We start from the raw sequence: 23,573 nt of genomic DNA on the forward strand, positions 1-23,573 counted from the left end.
GATTGAAGCTACCAATAAAATATGCACTACTCCTGGAGCAGCGCTCCATAATGCCTTGTGGAGCTCTTCAATTTATATGATCCTCGTTGTGGTCCTAGGGTGGCTAGGGCACCACCAACATCACACAGGAAGGGTGCGCAGGCTGCAGGAGTGCAGCAGCTTTCCCCGTAAGAATCTTTAAGAATGAGTGACCCTATGTTTGTCGAGTTGTGGAATCCAAGACTCCTCTGGGATTTCAGCAAGGCTCCCCAGATTGAAATTTTGGCTCTTGAGCTGGGAGTGTAGTGCCCTTTGGGGGGTCAAGTGTAGCGTTGCAATTATTGTGGTCTAAAAGTGTATAAAAGAGATACATGTACTGAAGCACCCTCTAGGGACTAAGTCTATGGTTGCATGTAATATAGTCAAAACGTGATTAATCAAGTGGCTGCTTTTAAGACTGCATTTTCATTGTTGGAAAGTTTATAAAAAAATACACCAATGCATTTTTGCTCATTTTAAATTATTTATTGAGATAATAAAACATTATACACAGTGATCAATAATCATTGTCAACATTAACAACAATAAGTTCATTTACACATAATTATTATTGATGATTGCATTTACACAGAAAATGAATTCTTTAACATGTGGTTTGCTACACTTGATCCTTTGATCAAGCCAATAGCCTATGGTACTTTACATCTGCTATGTACATATTTGTAAATTACTGCATAGTACTAAGTAGTCTGTGTGTGCGTATAATAAAATTAGTTTTCCTTTGTCTAAAGATAAAAGCACAGACTGAACAATCATTTAATGAGTGTTATTATTGTGTGCCAGTGACTGGTGATTACTAGCCCAGACCACCACCCCTGAGTAGACCTTGGAGACTGCTCCACTTCACTACCTCGAGAGAGTCAAGTGCTACAATTGGTTGCTTGTTTCCCAGTAAGGAGAATTGTGGAGCTATCACTTGTGCAGGCCACACAACTAATAACCAATTTCTGTGTGTGTGGGTGTGTGTGTGTGTCTGGGGGTGTGTGTGTGTGTTTGTGTATGGGTGGTTGCGTGTGTGTGGGTGTGTGTGTGTGTGTGTGTGTTAGAGTATCGGGAAGCAAGAGTGTTGTGTTTTTAGGGTTGGGTAGGGGTATAGGTAGGGTATTTTTAGGGTTTGGGATGTGTACGGGTATAGAGTGGTAAGTGTATTTTTAGGGTTTAGGAGTGGGTAGGAGAATAGAGTGGTACAGGTATTTTTAGGGTTTAGGGGTGGGTAGGAGTATAGAGTGGCACAGGTATTTTTAGGGTTTAGGGTGGGTAAAGGTATAGGTATAGGTAACTAAGGTTAAAAATGGGGGTATAAAAATAATTTAAAAGGGTTCTCCCCCAATAAAGAAATGTTTTTAATGCACGGTAAAGGCATGAGTGGTAAAGGCACTGCGTTGTAGAGGGATGCGTGGTAAATGCATGCGCTGTATTTTCATACAACCATCCTAGATGCTCACTAGATGATGCAGGTTTCCTCGAAACGGTGAGGGACTGAGATACCGGCTGGAAAGGGATCACTGATCTTCTCACGGAGACATTAGAAGAAGGGGGGCTTTACATGCCCAATTAATACATATTGGGCCTATTTTCTCACACCAAATTCCTAAAAGTCGACAATATATTCTTGAATTTGGCTTTACTGATAGCTGAAAGTACCAAAGCAATGACATGGAGGTCTGCAGAGGACCTTGTACTGAGTCGATGGGGCGGGAAGTTAAGAAATTGGCCCTCAGCGAAAACTTGACCCTACATGGCAAGGACAGAAGAGGCATTTACAAACGGTCAAGTGATTACATCATCCGAAACACGTATAGTATAGTCCATGACCTGAACAACATGAGAGATTACACCAGGAAAGTAAAGATGTTAATCCCATAGTGTGAGCAATACTCAGAAAGCAACACATAGGTATAAATTGCCTCTACCTTACCAACCCACAATAATCCATGTGCTACATTAAAAGTTCATCAAGATGTGGAGGCACTCCCTAAAAGAAGTATGTATGTATATATACCCTCCCAACTGCCTCGCAAGTGGAAGTTACTCAGCGGCATACCCTTGAAAGCACTGTATTAATGCAACCCCTCCATGATATGTAGTAACAGTGCTTTATGAGCCTGCAGGATGTTACTAGCACAGCTGTCTACGGCATGCCATTGAGAGATTTGTATAACTTTTGATTTTTCAACCCTGCCCCTTCGAAACAGGAAAAATGAAGAAATCAAAAGACGTTATATACTTTTTGATAAATGCCATTCCACGCAAAATTGTATAATAACTTTTTTTAACTGACTGTAATACAAATAGTGCTTATTTCAGTTTTCAGGAATAGTTTGTTGAAAAATCTACTGTTTTGCAGCTATCTGTCAAAGACCTTTTGGGGAAGGCATGCCCCAATTATCTCTGGAGAGTGTAAGTCCTGACTGGCACCTCAGACCATTAGGACAGTCACATGAAAAATTGTGGTAAATTAAAAAAATTGGTACATTTTTCAAACTTTTCTTAATAGAGTATTCCTGCACCAGCACCTCAGAAAGCACTTAAAACAAACGCAGGCTTCTAAGCTTCACTTGATCAGTCTTGTTAGAGGAAGGTATTTATGCCCCGCTACTTTATGAGTTCACAATCCTCACTGCTTGCAGGAGGGCCTCGTCCTATAAGAAATGCAGCTGACTACATGACACAATTGTGTCCACTGTCCTTCAACTAATGGTTGAAGTGGGCCACCTGAATGCAAAAATTGACTCCCAAATTTATTTTTTGTTTACACATTAAGCACGGTATGGATAAACAAATTCAATATATGTTCAGCTACATTAATAGGTATTAGGTACCATGCTGCCCTTCCTCTCTTGGCCATGTCTGAACTAGGGTGGTGGAGTGAGCTAAAGAATGATGATGGATGAAACCCAGATAAGTTGACTGGGGGTGAGTGTTTGATTTGCTCAAACGCTCCGTCCATCATCCCCTTTGGTATCGCTTCCTCTCTTTACGGCATGAGAAAGTGCTGAATCCTACTGCTTCGGTCTGCTGATGGCGTGCTTCGTCCGTCAACCGCGTCTAGACATTTTTCTTCTAACTTGTAAATATTAGGGTGGAACACTCCATAGTAAAGAATCATTGAAAGAATGCCTAGCCCCAGCGCCCCAACAATTGTAATACTGACTGGAAGAAAATATGCCTTCTTTGTGACAGAGGGGTCCCAGTACCAGCACAAAGACAGGATACTTCCGGTCATAAAAATGCGAAAGACATAGTAAACAAAATTTTGGATTCTTGTCTTCTTTTCGCTTACGTTGAAAAATGTAAACACACGAACTACTGCAACAATAATACGGTAGAGAACCTCCATGCGAGGCGATTTGCAAAATTCCGTTTTCTGCTTCCAAGTCCAGATGAAGCTCAAAATCCACAGAACTGCAACAAGCAATACCAGGAAATAGATATTTTGAAGACCAAGGAGAGCAATGCTCAGTGTCCAGGACGTCAGCGTGAAGACCTTGTAGCAAAGAAATGTCAACAATTGTGGGCCCACACTGATTATGTTTTTGTCTTTTAAAGATTTGCGCAAGGACATCTGGTAGTCGACAGCAGACCAGGCTGTGCTACAGAAGGAGGCCACAAGGAACAAATCTGAAGAAGAGAGAAACAGGATTTAGTGAAGCATAAATGTTGCAAACATAATGTACACTTGGTCTGTCGCTCTGGTCATATCTAAGGGTCTATTTCATAGACCTGAGGTACTTCAGAGGAAACAGAGGGATAAGAGAAAACAAAATAATTCTACCTGCACAGATGACACATAAGCTTGGCATTGTGAGCCCAATCTTTTATTTCCAGGTGAATAGACGTGCATTTATTGTAGTATGAAGCCCTCTGTTTGCAATAGTTTGTGTAAAAAAAAAGAATAGGATATACTCTGTGAACCTCTGTCCTCTTTTGTACTGCTCAGCCCTACCTCGCTAACACCTCCCACAGTTCTGCAGTACATCTACTGCCAAATAGCAACCAAAGGGAGGTGAGATGAGGTGTAGGAGAGGGGAGGGGAGGAGAGGAGACGGGAGGTGAGAGGTGGGGAGGAGAGGGCAGGGAAGAGAGGAGCTAGGGAAGTTCATACATGCGTACACACATGTATAGTATCTGGAAAGCGGCAAGAGCTAAAACAAAGAGTTGTGCAGCCCTGCGAGCACAGTAGAAAATAGTTTGAGGTCATGCATGTGAGGCCTTTTTTCTGGGGCCTGGCCCATCAATGCAGTGCTGCTGGTGGATGCAGTCAGTGACACATGGACCTCACGAACTATTGCACTTCAACTGGATAACACAATTGTTGACTTTTGCACTGAGATCAGGTCAAGACTGGTTCTTCCACTTCCCTTAAACAAGCTGCCGGATCAGCTCAAGTTTAAAAAAAAGTCATGTATCATTATTAACTATAGGTAACCCCGAAAAATTGAGATAGGCATCAAAAAGGTATGCCGCAACGCAAATTAGGGAGAAAGGACATCCAAGAAAAAACAGAAGCCTGCATAAGCTCAAAGAATAGGGAAACCTCCTCTATTAGTAAACTGGTATATACTATTGACAAACAGGGCCGTTTCTATCATTAGGCAAGACTAGGCGGCCGCCTGGGGCGGCAACAGGGGAAGCATTTTTAATTTGAAATCAAACAGCGAAAAAAATGAGCAAATTAGGGAAGAGGGCGTCATTTTTCAATTCACGCCTAGGGCGGCAAAACACCTAGAAACAGCCCTGTTGACAAATTTATCGCAGTTTCAAGAAGAGCTCTGAGGGCTGCATTAGAAGACTGAGGGCCTCATGTAGGTAGCTAAATACCGGTCGGTAACGGCCGAAAATCGGTAAATATCCCGTTACCGACCGGTATTTAGGCATTTGCGATGTAGGAGGCATGATTTCAGGATTCAGTAATTTACCGAATCGGTAATGGATCGGTAAAATACCGATTCGGTAAAATACAGATTCGGTAAATTACCGAATCCTGAAATCATATGTAGTGAGCACTCAAAAGAGTGAATATTAGTATTAAGTATTCGGTATTTACCACCAAATACAGGTTGGTGATAAATAACGAATACCTTGCAAACAGCTATAGTTTGCTGATTTAAAAGTGCCATGTGGCAGACATACATGCCCTTAGGGCATGTATGTGCGCCACATGTGCACACATGCACGAATCAGGGGTGCAACAGAGTGTCAATGTGACACCCTGCCACCCATGATAATGCCTCCCCTATTACCGATTAGGAATGAATGGGAAGGGATGCATTATTACCGATTCGGTAAATACCGATTCATAAATACCGATATTTACCGAATCGGTAATAATTACCGATTATTTACCTACATACTATTTACTGATTCATAAATACCGAATCGGTAAAATTCGGTATTTATGAATCGGTAAATAGTATGTTACCTACATATGGCCCTTAAAGTATAAAGTCCATGGATGATTAGAATGCTGAGGAAGAGAAGGGTTCTGTCGACTGACCTACAACCTGCATTATCAATCCCCAGGGACCTGGAAGGGATGTCCATTTCGGCAGAAATTAAAGACCTAAGATATGGGAAAGTGCCCACAAGTAATCACATTTGGCTGGATAAATTAAATGCATGCATTACAATAGTGACCCTAAGGTAAGGGCAGAGGGTGTAAACCAAGAAATATCTAAGAGAAAGAGTGAAGCAGAAGAGCAGTGAAAGGAAAGACCCCCAGTATAGTTAGGCAAGCAAAGAGCAGGTGTCCACTGTGAGGGGTTTAAGAAAACGTAACAAATAGAATGCTACAAATGTGTCTGGTGAGGTGGGAACAAAGGATGAGCAACACAGAATAAACATGGTGTAAATAAAGAAATCAGCAGCTTAAGGACAAACTATCATCTCATAAACGTCACACAAAGTGATGAGGTTGCTGATTTGCCTACTCTCCAGTAGAATAAAAAGAAAAACAATTAGCGAAAGGATAACCATCTGCTTAGGATGAAATAAAATCAAGCATGCCTAGAAACCCACAAAACTTAAGGAAAGAGACTTTTTAGCACAATTAAGCATAATTCTCCTACATAAAACGTGAAAAACTGAAGCAATGAAAATGAAATGCTAGCGCTTGAGCAAGGTAATAGCTGCACCACATTACAAACAAGCATTTGCAACGCAATAGGTCTCGCATTTGCGAGAGTTTAATATATTGGCGTTGTAAATGACAATGCCTATTATTTATCTGATTTGCTGATTAACACATAAATTAAAAGGCATTGTAATTTACAATGCCAATAGATCAAACTCTTGTAAATGCGAGACATATTCAAAGAACTACCCGCCATTGTCCTGGGCTGCTCTGAAAGAGAAAGCGCGCATGGCACGCTGAATGTTGCAGGAATGCATGTCATGCCTGCAGTAGGAGAAACTCAATAAAGAAAATAGTGCTTATAGACTAAAAAAGATGCAACGTGTAACAACCAAAGTAAAAGGGCCAGTCCTCATGGAAGGCTACAAATGAAGACAAGGCAACACTAAGGAGGGACTAACAAGCCTATTAACGAATCAGAAACCAGCATTTACTAAGGACAATGACACAAGCCAATGACAAATATGGACGGAGAGTGGGCGGGCTTCTATTCCGTATTCCAATAAAGCATGCCGCAGAGCAGCACATGCGCTGCCCAGGCTCGACCTAAAAAGGGAAATGTGCTGCAGACAAATTAGATGCATGGTTTATGACAAGAGGTCCGGCCAAAGTATTATGCACCCACAGGTCAAGGAAGCCTTTTTTAACTAAGCGCCTCGAAGGCAAGGCTGCTTAGAAGCGATTATGGATCCTTGAAGAAAACCTTGAAGAAGATGAAGAAATGAAAGGCTAGGGGCATTACAGAGACATGACTGGCAGGTGGGAGAAGCGGGACAAATTATTCTGGAGAGTGGTTGCTGTGACTGACAATAGTGATAAAAAATAATACTGATGTGAGCGTTCCCTTATTCTCATAGGTAGACCACTTCAGTATCACATTCTCCAACAAGTCTTTGATTAAACAAAAGTGCCAACACATAATCAAAATGCTCAGTGAGGGCTCCATGCAAGAAACACAGTTGGTGGATGTTGAAAGGGCAATAAGTGACTGGTTAACAGTAGAAACAATAAGAGAATCAACCACATTTTCCAAATCATTGAATATACCAGGTACCAATTTAATCTCAAATGATAGAATTCTGGACCCTGGACATCAAGTAAATCTTTATAGATATGGTAGCACATCCAAAAATGCTACATCAAGGAAAAACAGAATGCTGGTGTTATTCCATAAGAGAGGTTGAATCAAACTAAAAAAAGAAGTTAGAGAGCTGTTAGTCTTATCAATGTTGAGGCAATGATTTCACAGGAGTATTCCTAGCAAACACCCATGGCTGGAGTCGATAAACCCCAAATTTGGAGAAAGCTGAAAACAATCAGCCACAGAACCATCTTGAAAAACCTTGGTGAAGAGATACAAAAGGAACAACAATTCAAATGATATACGGAACCAGGTGAAACTCGTCTCAACACTCTACTCGAACGTCTTCACTGTCTACAGATGATTTGGTACTGTCAGTGAGGTGGGGCTGAGGTCTGCAAAAGCTACTTGATGGTGTGACCAAATACTGCATAGGAAACACAATTACCATAAACAATATAATATAGATCAGTGGTTCTTAACCTGTGATATGGGGACCCCTAGTGGTCCCTAAAACCTTCTCACGCTGTCAGCGACTGCTTAGAATATGTAATAATATAAACAGATTAATAACATGTGCAGAAAAAAAGAAGCAAAAAGTAAAATTAACATTTTTAAAACGTTCTGTAAATGTGAAGGAATTTTAAATTGGAGGCAAAAAATTAAGTTAGTATCTTCAGACTGATTTGTGGGAGCAGTGCAAATTCATCAAGCAGAATTTAGTATGGACAGTGAGTGGCCTCAATTGAATTTAGAAAAGTTCCCACATTCCCATTAAATTTAAAATTGCTTGTTAACTAAATAAAATATTTCATGACTTGTGCATTTGTTTGATGAATGCTTGTTTCTATATTTTTTGTGTATTGTTTTGCTGTTCAAATCAATGAAAATGCGTAGCTGGGGTCCCTGTCTTCCAATGATGACTCAGTGGGAGTCCCTGGGTTCCGGTAATGATTGAGAGTGGGCCCACTGAAGTCAAAATTTAAAGAACTGTTATAGGCAATAGTAAGGTATGGATCTCCCATTACAATTGCCAACCTATGGGAACATATCCCTGAAATGCTTTTGGTGAAGCTTTCAGTGTATTAAGTGTGACCGTACACTCTAGAAATAAATCAAAATACCATATGAAACAAGCATTGGAAAAGACAATAGGCTGCGATTTGGGCGCCATAGTGGAAAAGACTCTGCCACCCCATTTAGCCTTCTTGAACCTAGGAACAATAAGAAGGTTTTTGTCCGAGAATCGAAGAGATCTGGTGGGAGCATAATGAAAAACGATCGACTTAATGCCCTCAAGACCAGAGTCATAGAAGGCTTCATGAGTCAGGCATAAGATCTTGAAAATGATCCTATATTTCATCGGGAGCCAGTGCAGAAGCTTAATCGAGGCTGTAACTGAATGATATCTAGGAAGGTTCAAGACCAGCCTGGCCACCGCATTCTGCACCATCTGCAACCGATGGATAAAGCCTTTATTAATGCTCAAATAAAGGGCATTACAATAATCCAGTCTTGACGTTACCAAGGCCACAACGGCCTGCTTGCGTGCTTCAAAAGAAAGATAGTGAGAGATCTTTCTAAGAATCCTGATGATACCAAAACAGGTGGAAACAGTCCTGTTTACCGGCAGCCTCAGAGAGAGAGCATTGTCCACAATCACCCCTAGGTTCTTCCCATGAGAAACTGGATACGGACAGACCCCCAGCGTGGCCGGCCACCAATCACTGGACCAGATTTCCCGATCACTCCCAAAGATCAAGACCTCGGTCTTCTCTCCATTCAGTTTCAGGAAATTTTCCACCATCCAGAGGAAAACTGCCTCCATGCAACTCCTAAAATTAAGGGCTGAATCTTTTAAAGTATGTGATATAGAGACCATTATGTGGGTGTCGTCCGCATAGGACAACACCTCCAGCCCAAAAGATCTCACCACTTTTGCAAGTGGGGCCACGTAGATATTAAAGAGTGTAGGGCTCAAAGAAGAGCCCCGAGGGACACCACACTGCAGAGCTTTAGGGGCTGAAAAGAACTGGCCTAACTTCCCCCTCTGTTCACGCTAACCAAGGAAGGAGGCAAGGAGACTCAGAGCTGTACCCCCGACACCCATCTCTCCAAGGCGAGCTACCAGCCTATGAGGAGAAAAGGTGTTGAAGGCCGTGGTGAGATCCAAAAGCACTAGAAGAGTAGTACGGCCAGCATCAACCTGAGTCCGGATATTGTTAAAGACTGCCGTCAAGGCTGTCTCCGTACTATGATATCTCCTAAAACCATGTTGAAAGCCATACAGGAGATGATGGTCTTTTAAATATGTGCTGAGATGGAGATTTACATAGGCCTCCAGGATCTTGGCAGGGACGGGAAGAAGGGAGATCGGTCAGAGATTTTTTAATTCACCAGGGTCTACAGAAGGTTTCTTCAATAGTGGTTTAACTACCGCTATCTTCCACAATGACCGGAAAACTCCTTCAGAAATGGCGACATTCATGACTTTCATGAAAAAAGGAATCACGATCTCCCGGCAGTTTTTTAACACCTTGAGAGGACAAGGATCTAAAGGGGAGCCTGAGTTGACGCAGTCCAGGAGCCTATCCGTCACCACCATGGACATGGGGGGAAAGTAGGGAGCCTAGAGGTCTCACCCAAGGAGAGGCCCTCACCAGAGGGAATAGACGTCTGCAATCCAGACCTAACACTGGAGTTCGCTATTTCCAACAGATCATAAATATCGGAAATTTTAGCTTGAAAGAAATCCGATATTTTGTCACAAAGTTCCTGCGAAGGCTCTGAGGGATCAGATACCTGCGGGGAGATGAGGGAATTAATGATCTTAAAAAGATCCCTAGAGGATTTCAGGGAGGCGGTAACCCTGGAAAAGTATCCCCAAGAGTAACACCAGTCAGCAATTTAATGGTGGATGACATATCTACCTTCCACACCCTACTAACAATGGAGAACGAATTAACAACACAAGAGGCAAGAAATCTTGAAGATGAGTTTCCCTCAATGGGCACTGGTTAAAGTGGAAAAAAGCCCAAATCATGTTTTTATCCAAACTTATCACCAGGAAACAAAGCGATAATTCAAGATTTGTAGAAAATTCAAAATGCCAAATATGTTAACAATTTAACACAAGAGAAAGCAGTCTTGAAACAACTACAGGAGGATTATACAATTGAAATAAAACCAGCAGATAAAGGTGGAAATATCATTATATTAAACAAATCAGATTATATCAATGAAGCAAAAAGACAACTCATAGATCAAACATGTTACAATTGTCTGACTACCAATCCAACAAAGCAAATCCAAGAAACCCTACCAAAAAGTTTGAAGGAATGGTTAGATCAAGATCTGATAGATGAGAAAGAGCAAAAATATTTGACGATAGAACACTCTGTAAAAGCAACAATATATTTTCTCCCGAAAATACCCCAAAATAGAAAGAATCTAAGAGGAAGACCGATTGTTTAGGCAAAGGGCTCAATACTATAACCAATTTCCAACTATATTGATCACTTTCTTGTTTCTATAGTAAAAGATCTCAGTTCATATCTAAGGGACACCACAGATTTGTTACAACGTTTAGATGGAATCCTATGACAGTCAACATATAAGCGTGTCATAATGAATGTGCTATCACTCTATACAAGCACAGACCATCAAATTGGTCTTCAGGCGTGTAAATATTTCCTTGGAAAGAGGAAAATTCAATGTCATTGACACAAAAACATGTTAATGGAAATGATATCCATGTGTCTGTACAACAAAGAGTTTATGTTCAACAAGGCCTTTTTGAAACAAACCACAGAAACTTTAATGGGATTTTCCTTTTCACCCAACTACGCAAACCTAGTAATGGAATGATGGGAACAGAAATTTGCTTGGTCACCAGCAAATGATAAATACACAGAAAAAACAATAATGCGGTAATGTTTCATAGATGATCTTTTCCTAATATGTGATGACACTAATGAAGAATTTGAAGGATACTTCCAGATATTAAACAATAACACATCAAATTTGAAATTGACATATGAAATCAGCCCCACAAAAGTAAATTTCCTTGACACTGAAATTTTTGTGCATAACAACATGTTACAAACAACACAACACAGGAAAGAAACAGAAACAAATGCTATTTTTCATGCAGAAAGATTCCACCAAAAAAACCTCAAATGGAGCATCCCTTACAGGGAATTTCTCAGACTATAGAGAAATTGCTCATTTAAAAAAAAAAATTCTTCTTTACTGAGTTACATATAGCACGAACTTGACTCGAAGGTAATGGGTTTTAGAGCGCTTTACACGAGCACCAGTTTCGTTACATAAGGACACATTCATTTTTGTTAGGGACAGGGAGATTAAGTGATTTGCCCAGACTCACAAGATGTTCAGCATCCTTGACGAGACACAAACCCAGTTCCCCAGATTTTATGTCGGCCTCCCTAGCCATTAGGCCAAGTGAATGTGAAAAACACAGTCAAGAAGCACAGGAATTGTTCAGAAACCGAAAATATCCCAAAATGACCATTGATGGAGGTCACCAAAGAGCAAATACAAAAGAAAGAACACAGATTTTACATGGGTTGGAAAAGAAAAATAGAGACTCAAAGAATAAGATAAGATTGATAACATCATATTCAGCGGAAACCAGCAAATTAACCCATATTGGTGGATATTAAAACTTGATCCAACCATAATACATCCAAATATTACATACAGAAGGGCACACAATCTATAAACTCATTCATAGTCACTTCAAAATGAACCATAAGAAAACATGGATTAAATCTTGGGGGTTCTGGTGCTGCAACCAGTGCAAGGCATGCCAAACAGCAGTGAACAAAAAATGATTTAATTTGGAGAATGGGACAAAGTGGAAAATTAAACAGCATATAACATGCAAAAGCAAATATGTGGTATACGTAGTAGAGTGTCTTTGTAGGATGAAATATGTTGGAAGCACCACATGTGAAGTAAAAAAGAGAATTTTAAAACATATGCGGGCAACAATCAATAAGGATCATAGTAATGCTATTGCTAAACATATGGAACTAAACCACAAAATCAATTGGGAAGAACTGAAGTGTTATGCGATTGATCGAATACCACCACTGGAAAGAGGAGGCAATCGTGAAAAACTTCTTCGTCAGAAGAAATTCAGATATATATTATCAATGAGAACTCTTACTACAAAAGGTCATACTCAAGATGAAGAACTTTATGTACATTTGCAAGAACAAAGTTCTCCCTTTTAGGGGTATAATTGGAGCATAAGAAATGTATCTAAATGACGTAATACCAATGGGGAAGCTAAGGAAAAGATCAAAAGAGAACAAAAGAAAATCAATGCAGCACTCAGAAGAATTAGAGTATAAAAAAAGGTGTAAAATTACTGAAGAGCAATCAAAATAAAACATTATAATCCCATGATCCTGCAAATTGAGAGGTGTATAAATAAGTTTATACACAAAACAAGACCTGTCCTACAAAAGTGAACAGAGTGAACTCACTTTCATCAGTATCCCTTGCAAATTCAAAGCTAATTAGTTTTGGTTTCTCATGAGCGGCCAACTTTTTGCCATGCAACAAACGGGTCTGATGTCACTCAATTCTTTAAAAAGACCTTTATCGTGTCTGTGTGTGTGTAAAGTGCTTCCCTGGTTATCCCCTTTCCTAAAAAATATATATATAGGAAGGGAAAGGCAGAGGGAACCATATACTTATGGTGTCCACTCAAGAACAACAGTAGTAGAAAAAGGTGGAAAGGGACTAGCAGTGCCTCACGGAAGTAACCCCATGGAGGATGCGCAGACAGGTGCTCGCCTGCTACCTCACGTTCTCATCATAAGCAACTGCCGCCCAGAAAGGAAAAAAAGGGATAAATCAAAAGCCTCTTCTCGATCCCATCAAATAGTGCTATTAGTGAAACTTAAATGCTAATTTGTATCTATGTTCAAAAATAACAGTGTTGACCCAGATAGGAGAGACGGGGTCTGATCAGAACCCACGTCCGTCCAAGTTAAAACCGAGCGTGACTACACTAGCTGTATAACTCTTTATTCTGTGCTGTGTGTCTGCTCATTTAAAACCAACATGTTTCATTGCCTTAATATATTTGCGGCAATTTCATCAGGGCTAGGGTTGACTGGCCACACTGCACTTCTAGTTCAAACCAGTGAACTTTCTGTCTGCACCTGAGGAAGACACAATTTAAAAACACACAATCAGCTTTTTCAACCGCATTGCTCACATGTCTCTTTCATAAATTTATGAAAGAGAATTTTATCTTCACCGATATGCTGTAAAGACCCGGTGCCTGCAACACCATAAATATTTACCATAAAGATTGCTCGTGTTTAGCATACCTCAACCTCTCTAGATAGGTATATGCTACGTCCAAGTGTACTTGTCCACTTTGTCTGGTCACCCAATGGCCGCGGTATTATGTCTCTGAAGGACACAAAAACACATCCAGTTATTACCCACATTCAGACTTTGGCGACAATAAACACTCTGCATATGGATCAGGTGCCGCTTATGCTATTACTAGTGGGTGATTACTGCAGACTGCTGCTTGTAATTACAACCTGCAACAAATAACTCAGCTTGCATTTCATTCAGACCTTTCCTATATTTTATTGGCCCCCACTAGGTTCCCATTTATGTAGCCTCTTATTTTGAAGTTCGAAACCTGGTGATGGCTGCCAACTTCAGGATCTTCGTAACTTGATATTCTGACTGCCAAGCTAATGCCACCGTTTAGCAGTGAGCACCCTTTCCTCGCTACCCAGCGATAGTCCGCCAGTTTCTATTTGGCTGGAAAGACAAGTCAATAGAGTTCTACTGTTAACCCAAAACGTGTGTTCACTCACCTCGTCAGCCCTCCGGTCTCGATAGTACTCGGCCTCAGTGGTGGAACACCTACTTACGTTTTAAATACACGCTGCGCGCCACTGCCGCGCATGCGTGGATGTGTATAACTGCATTGAAGTCTGCGGCAGCCATATTGTGTAAACTACCGTGGCTTCCGACGGGGAACCCTTTATGCAGTGTCTCACTATTAAACAAAGTTCGATAAAGGCATATGCACCCGAATATCTTATCCGGGCACGATTATAGTCCTGCAATGACTCAGAGTCATGAAGACTACTACGTATTGTTTGATTTTTAATATTTTATTCATCAAAGAACCTGTTCAATTTTTAAGAGTCGAAAATTACCATAGCACGATTTTAATCCTACATTGTATATACTTAAGGAACTCCTGAATTTTTTAGAGACCGAAATTTATGTTTGAAAATAAATTATGCATGATTCTTTGAATTTGAGTGCATGAAAGGGATCACATAAAGGGGGGCATGTTAGTGAATAGACTGCTAAGTCAATACCTTATGCCACTCTATATAATCATTTAGGCCCTGTTGGTCCACTTTTTCCTGGTAAATCCAGCGTGCCTCCTTCGTTATCAGTCTCGCTTCTATGTTGTATAGGTCTCCCATCACCCTGTCCAATACAACCCACCGAAGATCTTTTGGACTGTGTTTCACCGTTATACAATGTTGTACCAGTTTCGTGGTTAATTTACCCAACTGTATGGTACTGAGATGTTCCTGCACTCTGATCTTCACTTTACGTGTGGTGAGGCCGATATAGTGGAGTCCACAGGGACACGTAAGTCTGTAAATAACATTACACGTGTTGCAGTTGCTGAACATGTTAAGATACCATGTTTTACCTCCTGATAGAATAACACTTTTTGTGAGTGTTGTGAGTTCGCATACTGTACACCCTCCACATTCATAGTGTCCTGACGGGATCCCTGTTTCATTGGTCTCAGATTTAGGTCGTGAATGCACCAATCGATCTCGTAGATTGGTTGATCGCTTAAAAGCGAAGCAGGGTTGGGGCATCATCATGGTGGGGGTGTTCAACAGGGACCAATGTTTCATAATCACTTGTCTAACTTTTGTAAACAAGGGTCCGAAGGTGGTAACCACAGGAATGCAGTCCCCCTTGGTCTTGGGTGTTCTGTCAAGTAGTGCAGCTCGAGGGGTATTTAAGGCTCTTTTTTTAGCTTGTTTGATGACCTTAATCGGATACGAACGTTCTTCTAGTTTACGGGACAATGCCCCTGCTTGTTCAACATAGTCCTCGGTGGAAAAACAATTTCTGCGGTATCCCAAGAATTGCCCTACAGGCAAATTATCCCTAAGGGCCCTTGGGTTATAAGATCTGTAATGTAGGAGAGAATTCCTATCGGTGGATTTCTGATGGACATTGGTGGCAAGTTTGTGATTCACCGCCTTGATGTCTAAGTCCAAATAGGTGGCTGATGTTCTGCTTATTGTCCAGGTGAACTTAAGACACTCATCGAGGCTATTTAACCACTGGAGGAACCTATCTAGGTCAATCTCAGAGCCTGTCCAAATGCACAACACATCGTCAATGTATCTCTTCCAGAGAACAATGTTCTCCTGGAAGAGATTGGTGATGTGGAAGATGTAATTGGTCTCGAACTGACCCACGTAGATGCATGCCAGGCTCGGGGCAAAAGTAGCCCCCATTGAAGTCCCGGACACCTGCAAGTACAGTTGGTCCTGATAAGCAAAGAAGTTTTGGGTCAGAGCTAGTTCAATACATTGTAGAACAAAAGTCTGGGAGACGTCATAGAACCATTCGGTGGGTTGTATTGGAGAGGGTGATGGGAGACCTATACAACATAGAAGCGAGACTGATAACGAAGGAGGCACGCTGGATTTACCAGGAAAAAGTGGACCAACAGGGCCTAAATGATTATATTGAGTGGCATAAGGTATTGACTCAGCAGTCTGTTCACTAACATGCCCCCCTTTATGTGATCCCTTTCATGCACTCAAATGCAAAGAATCATGCATAATTTATTTTCCAACATAAATTTCGGTCTCTAAAAAATTCAGGAGTTCCTTAAGCATATTAAAATTGACACAGTAGCCCCCATTCGGGTGCATATGCCTTTATCGAACTTTGTTTAATAGAGAGACACTGCATAAAGGGTTCCCCGTCGGTAGCCACGGTAATTTACACAATATGGCTGCCGCAGACTTCAATGCAGTTATACACGTCCACGCATGCGCTGCAGTGGCGCGCAGCGTGTATTTTAAACGTAAGTAGGTGTTCCACCACTGAGGCCGAGTACTATCGAGACCAGAGGGCTGACGAGGTGAGTGAACACACGTTTTGGGGTAACAGTAGAACTCTATTGACTCGTCTTTCCAGCCAAATAGAAACTGGTGGACTATCGCTGGGTAGCGAGGAAAGGGTGCTCACTGCTATACGGTGGCATTAGCTTGGCAGTCAGAATATCAAGTTACGAAGATCCTGGAGTTGGCAGCCATCACCAGGTTTCGAACTTCAAAATAAGAGGCTACATAAATGGGAACCTAGTGGGGGCCAATAAAATATAGGAAAGGTCTGAATGAAATGCAAGCTGAGTTAGTTGTAGCAGGTTGTAATTACAAGCAGCAGTCTGCAGTAATCACCCACTAGTAATAGCATAAGCGGCACCTGATCCATATGCAGAGTGTTTATTGCCGCCAAAGTCTGAATGTGGGTAATAACTGGATGTGTTTTTGTGTCCTTCAGAGACATAAAACCGCGGCCATTGGGTGACCAGACAAAGTGGACAAGTACACTTGGACGTAGCATATACCTATCTAGAAGAGAGGTTGAGGTATGTTAAACACGAGCAATCTTTATGGTAAATATTTATGGTGTTGCAGGCACCGGGTCTTTACAGCATATCGGTGAAGATAAAATTCTCTTTCATAAATATATGAAAGAGCCATGTGAGCAATGCGGTTGAAAAAGCTGATTGTGTGTTATTAAATTATGTCTTCCTCAGGTGCAGATAGAAAGGTCACTGGTTTGAACTAGAAGTGCGGTGTGGCCAGTTGACTCTAGCCCTGATGAAATTGCCGCAAATATATTAAGGCAATGAAACATGTTGGTTTTAAATGAGCAGACACACAGCACAGAATAAAGAGTTATACAGCTAGTGTAGTCACGCTCGGTTTTAACTTGGACGGACGTGGGTTCTGATCAGACCCCGTCTCTCCTATCTGGGTCGACACTGTTATTTTTGAACATAGATACAAATTACCATTTAAGTTTCACTAATAGCACTATTTGATGGGATCGAGAAGAGGCTTTTGATTTATCCCTTTTTTTCCTTTCTGGGCGGCAGTTGCTTATGATGAGAACGTGAGGTAGCAGGTGAGCACCTGTCTACGCATCCTCCATGGGGTTACTTCCGTGAGGCACTGCTAGTCCCTTTCCACCTTTTTCTACTACTGTTGTTCTTGAGTGGACACCATAAGTATATGGTTCCCTCTGCCTTTCCCTTCCTATATATATATTTTTTAGGAAAGGGGATAACCAGGGAAGCACTTTACACACACACAGACACGATAAAGGTCTTTTTAAAGAATTGAGTGACATCAGACCCGTTTGTTGCATGGCAAAAAGTTGCCCGCTCATGAGAAACCAAAACTAATTAGCTTTGAATTCGCAAGGGATACTGATAAAAGTGAGTTCACTCTGTTCACTTTTGTAGGGGAGGTCTTGTTTTGTATATAGTCTATGAGTGGGGGGCAACCTGCCTATTTGCACCCTAAGCTCCGTATTGTTGACAAGTATAAATAAGTTTGCCAAGTATGAACCCACTAGAGGGTAAAATTTAAAGCTGCAAACAATGAAAATCGACATTAATATGAATAAACAATGTTGAAATATGTAAATATAACAAAAGCTAAAGATAGTGTGCATGGAGAAAAATATTGAAAATAAAAGAGGACGGAACAACCCACTTGAGGGTTTGTAACGAATTAAAAAATAATGAAAGCAATAGAAATACACATCGAACAAGAACACAGTATTGTGAATGACAGGGTCCACCAGGTAGCTACAAACAGCGGCATTAATAAAAAGAGGAGTGATGATTCATGGGACAAAATAGCAAAAGGACAAAAAGAAAAAACTTTGAAGGATGATAAAAAAGTGAATATATGAAGGGTAAAACAAGCTTCAAATATAATGAATGTTTTTAATCCCTATAATTTATGTATGTATTTGCACATTATCACATTGCCCTTGAGTGTTTGAATGGAATTGTTGTGCACCATTGCACTTTATTTCCCTAAAAAATTCGAAAGGACATTTGACCATAATGCAGTGCGAAATAGGAAGTGAGGTCATTGACTTGGGAAATATATGAGGTTATGGGTTAAATTCTTTGCAACCCATGATCAAGGTCCGAGGAGCAGGCCGAAACACACTAAAGGGCATTGAAGAATAAAGACAAGAGCAGATTAAAACTTCCCAGGAGTGTGTTTCTAATTTCTGGTGCTTGCAAGTTACTAACTGTGGATATATATATATGTGTATGTATGTATGTATGTATGTATATATATATTCACTGAAAAAACCATAGGTTTCAGGGGTGTTATAGTTAGCTGGACTTTTCACTTGTACAAAACCATTGAAATTCCCCCGTTATAGTTAGTTCAGCTAACTATAACTCGCGCGCCCGCAATGCACTGCTGATGACGTCACATATTACATCACTCATGACATGGTCAGTGACATCACTCATGACATCACTGATGACATCTCAAATGACATCACTAATGACATCACTGATGACATCATCCAGTCAATGTGTGTTATTCTGAAAATTAAATATGTTTTATATATGTATATCTCAAAGTCGATGGAAGAATAAATGGGTATATAAGTGTCTAAATGGATGATTTGTTTTTGAAAAATTGATTGTGTAACTGACTGATTAAGTGTATCATAGTGAATAGATGGCTTAGTGAGTAATGTTTAAATATGTAAATATCTGTATCAGTCTCTCACTTTGTGTATAATTGGCTGCATGGGTTGGTGAGTAGCTACATGGGTGTCTATATAGGTTATTAGTTGGTTTTTTGAGTATCAGTCTGAGTGTCTGCATGGTTCGGTGGGGGGTATTACGTAGTGCATAGGTGCATGAATGAGTGACTCACTGTTTGTATGTGTTGAACACAGTATGTGTGCAGGACTGTATGGGTGGATGAGTGTGTGTATGGGTGTGTTAGTGAGTGAATGACTGTCTCAATAGTGTCTTTATGAGTAACTACATATGTTTTAAACTAGTATATGTGACTATTGGTGTATATATGTGAGTATATGTGAGAGTGAGAGATTGAAAGAGTTCCTGTATGAATAAGTATGTGTTTCTATAAGTGATTGTTTAAAAGACTAAGTATGTGTAAGTTTCCGTAGAAGTAAGTGTGGTGGTGTGTGTATAACTGTATATGCAAGTAAATGTATGTTTGATTCTTTATTAGCATGAGTGACTATGTGTGTGAGTAACTCTATGGATGAGTGGCATTGTGTAACAGGATGTATAGGTGTATGAGTACATATGATGAGTGAGTACATGTATGAGTGACTGTATTGGACTGTTGGTGAATGAGTGGATGTGTATGTGGATCTTAGAATTACTGAAGAGGTTGTTGTAACTGGTATTGGTATGTCCATTGTTTTGAAAATGTTAGTCTCTATTTTTGAATGTGTGTATCAAAGGTTATATTAGGGTGAGAGGAGGTCTGCCACTCTATCACAAGGATGATGTCATCAGTGATGTCATCAGTGATGTCATCAGTGATGTCATTTGAGATGTCATCAGTGATGTCATGAGTGATGTCACTGACCATGTCATGAGTGATGTAATATGTGACGTCATCAGCAGTGCATTGCGGGCGCGCGAGTTATAGTTAGCTGAACTAACTATAACGGGGGAATTTCAATGGTTTTGTACAAGTGAAAAGTCCAGCTAACTATAACACCCCTGAAACCTATGGTTTTTTCAGTGAATTTCTGAGGTTTTTTAAATGCTAATTCCTAACTATAACGTGCCTGAAACCTATGGTTTTTTCTGTTAATTTCAAAGGTTTTTTAAATGCTAATTTCTAACTATGCCTACAGAGATAGGACATGTGAAGAAAGAAGAAAAAATGCACAGAAAGAAACAAAAGAAGTGCAGAAAGAAGCAACAGAAGTCCTCAAATACGAAGATAAGTGCAGGAAGAAGGATAACGTGCAGAAAGAACAAAAAGAAGAGCAGAAAGAAGCCTTGTTGCAAAATCATCCTGTACCCTCAACTTTTTCAGACGGATACTGGTGGTAACTGAGTCTGACTAACCAGTCCTAGAGCCAGTGCTATGTTAAAAGACACTTAGAATACAGTGAAAACACCTACATACACTAGGGAACATTATGCGTTGGGGTCCCCCTGTGATTAGCCTTACCTCCTCTATAAGCCCCTAGTATATAATAGGGCATGGGGATTAAAACTACCTCTTAAAACAGGCCACAGGGCGTTTTTGCACATGTTAACTCAGGCCCCGTCCCCTCCTTTCACCATTGTGTAAACACGCCCTGTGTCCGTTTTTAGTTGGGAGATTAAGTTCATTTGAGTCCTGAGGGTCCCTAGGGTCCAACTAGCCCACTAGGTACCTCCAGTAAGTGCCACAGAGCTGCGTTGCAGAGAGGTGTAAAAAGTGGCACGGCCTGGACCACCTCTCTGCAATGCAGCTCAGTGGCGCTTACTGGAAGCACTTGGTGGGCTAGTTAGCCCCCAGGGGCCCGCAGTATTGAAGGGAAATTATATCCCCAATTTAAAACGTGCCATGGTGCGTGTTTGCACACGTCACCTCAGGCCCTGTCCCCTCCCTTCACCACTGTGTAAACGCGCCCTGTGGCTGTTGTAAGTTGAGAGATTAAGTCCCCTTGAATCCTAAGGGTCCTTAGGGTCACACTAGACCACTAGGTACCTCCAGTAAGCGCCACAGAGCTGCGTTGCAGAGAGGTGTAAAAAGGGGCTTGGCCTCAGAACACCTGTCTGCAGCGCAGCTCCCTGGCGCATACTGGAGATGCCTGTTGGGGGCGCGTTTGCAGAGTGCTGCATGGAGGGGGCATGGCCTCCGGCACGATTCCAGTCTTTTATTTATTTTATTTTTTTAAGAAGGGGGGCTGTGTGGTTCCCCTTCTTATTCTAATTTATTGGCCCTGATGACCCCATCCCCCAGGGCCTGTCTCCTAATTATATTTTTTTGACCCCAATCCCCAGGGCCGGCCACTGTTTTTTATTATTTAAAAAAAAATATATATTTATAGACACACCTAGGACATGCTGGACAAACCGTACGTACCTATCACCATGACGATTTGCGTGATATTCATTAAAAGGCGACTATGCATGCAATTAATCCACGTGGAATGTATTTACACCACTAGTGAAGCTCTGACATGTCTGATGCTCTACCGTGCCTAATCCCGGTAGACACCCTTGTCGTTTATTTATACAAACATGGGTAGCTATTGACGGGCACATTTAAAACACATGCACACCAAGCCATTCAAAGGGGATTCGACAAAAATTCGACCAAAACTATGCAAGAAACCCCCCTCACAGTTAATAAAACACACATCCACTGCCGGATGTGTAATACTTTTTATTTTACTCTCTGGAAAGGGGACGAACATCACTTGCGAGTCACAGCGCGCTCCTGACAGAGCCCAATGCTGTGTTACACCCACCATTGCCTGCCGAGTGCCACACACCTCTGTATTGTATTCCACTAGCTAGTGCATATGCTATGACACTCTCTAGCCCATGTGCACTGTAACACCACCCCGTGAAAATGTCATGCCACACTTGTCTTCGCACGGGTTATATTGCCCCATCTAACGTGCCTTCCTCGATGCCTATGTTATAACGCACAGTGCTATGCCATACATATTACAATTTGGGATCCATATCTTTGTCACAGTGCATATGCAACGTTACACTCCCCAGCACATATTTTATATTACAACTTTAGAGACTAGTTAGGTTACACAACACTGCCCTGTGCATATTACACTCCAAGGCGCATATCGCATAGCACGCGCTAGTGCCTGTGCTATCTCGCGCTCTCCAATGAATCTGTCATTGCGCACAATGTATTGCATATTATATTTCACGCCTGGTTCATCTTATATCACACTTTTTGGTGCATAGTTTATACCATACACTATATCTAGTTTTCATTTTCAATCGTGCTCTCAGGACTATGTTCTATATAACACTGTGCTCACCTACCCTTTTCACGGGCATTACATTTTGCGATAGGGGGTGGAGGGTCAGGGGGTGTTTTTGCCAAGTGAGCCCGGAGTCACAGTCACTAACGTCTTCTTCTTCCTGAATAAAAGTGAGATTATGCTGCATACTTGTTCATATTTTAAGTAGTTTGCACAGACAAAATGTTTTAAAAACAATAAAGTTTCTAATACCCGCCTTCTCTGAACAGTTAGCTTGCTGCCCCATCCCCCTCCTCCCTATCCTCTGTTGTGTGAATCCATGGACTAGCCTCCTCCCTCCTGCCATGCATGGTCTGATGTGCTGCCACTGCCCTCAATTTAGTATGATGTACCAGTCCACTCCTCCTGCCCTCCATTGCCCAATTCTATGCCTCATCATTGACCTCCTGCTTAAACTCTGTGCTTAGCTTGCTGCCCCTATTCTCCTTCCCCCTGCCCTCCGATGTCTTTGTGCATGCCCCTGCTCCATCCTTTTTGCCCACCATGTCCCATGGACCTGCCACTCCTATCTACTCTGAGTGTTCTGTTGAGCTGCCACTCCCCTCCCACCTGCCTAGCATTGTCAGATGACTGTAACCTGTCCCTGCCACCTCCACCCTGCCTGTCCACATGCCATGCCTCTATCCTCTTCCTCCTGTCCTACATGGTCCATTGTACTGCCACACCCTTCTGCCCTCCCTGGTCTGTTGTGCTGCAACTGCTCCTCCTGCCTGCCCCGTGTGGTCTGTTGTGAGGCCCCTTCCCCTGAACTTTCTTGTCTGTGCACAGGTCCTGACCCTCCCTTCTATCCTCCATCGTCCTTTGTGCATGCCCCTGCACCCTCCTTCTTGCCCATCATAGCCATTGTGCTGCCACTAACCCTCCCACTTGCCATGCATGGTCTTCTGTGCTGCCATGGCCCCTCCCACCTTCCCTGTGTGGTCAGTTAGCTGCCCCTGACCCCCTCCCACCTTCCCTCCATGGTCTGTATGTATGCCATCACAGTCTCACTGTTGCTCTTCATGATGTGTCTTGCTTCTAGTGCCCATCCTGCCTGACCTCCATGGCTATCTTGCTGCTCCTGCCCTGCCCCCTTGCCCCCAGCCCTCTGTTTACATGTGCAGACCCCTACTCCCTCCCTCCTGGATGGTCTGTTCCATTGTAATGCCC

General features: G+C 41.7%; 1 protein-coding gene across 3 annotated transcripts in view; it reads right to left on the reverse strand.

Moving 5' to 3' along the window:
- Positions 1-482: 482 nt before the first annotated feature.
- LOC146831196 (XK-related protein 9-like) overlaps positions 483-23,573 on the reverse strand; it is a 357,609-nt gene continuing 334,518 nt past the window's right edge. For all 3 annotated transcript variants that reach the window (XM_085605455.1, XM_085605453.1, XM_085605452.1), the window contains one exon: positions 483-3,660. In XM_085605455.1, coding sequence (XP_085461581.1) covers positions 3,017-3,660 — 644 coding nt within the window. In that variant the 3' untranslated portion in view covers positions 483-3,016. The remainder of the gene's footprint in view (positions 3,661-23,573) is intronic.

The sequence above is a fragment of the Triturus cristatus genome, chromosome 5_1 (genome assembly GCF_964204655.1).
Source record: "Triturus cristatus chromosome 5_1, aTriCri1.1, whole genome shotgun sequence".
Lineage (NCBI taxonomy): Eukaryota > Metazoa > Chordata > Amphibia > Caudata > Salamandridae > Triturus > Triturus cristatus.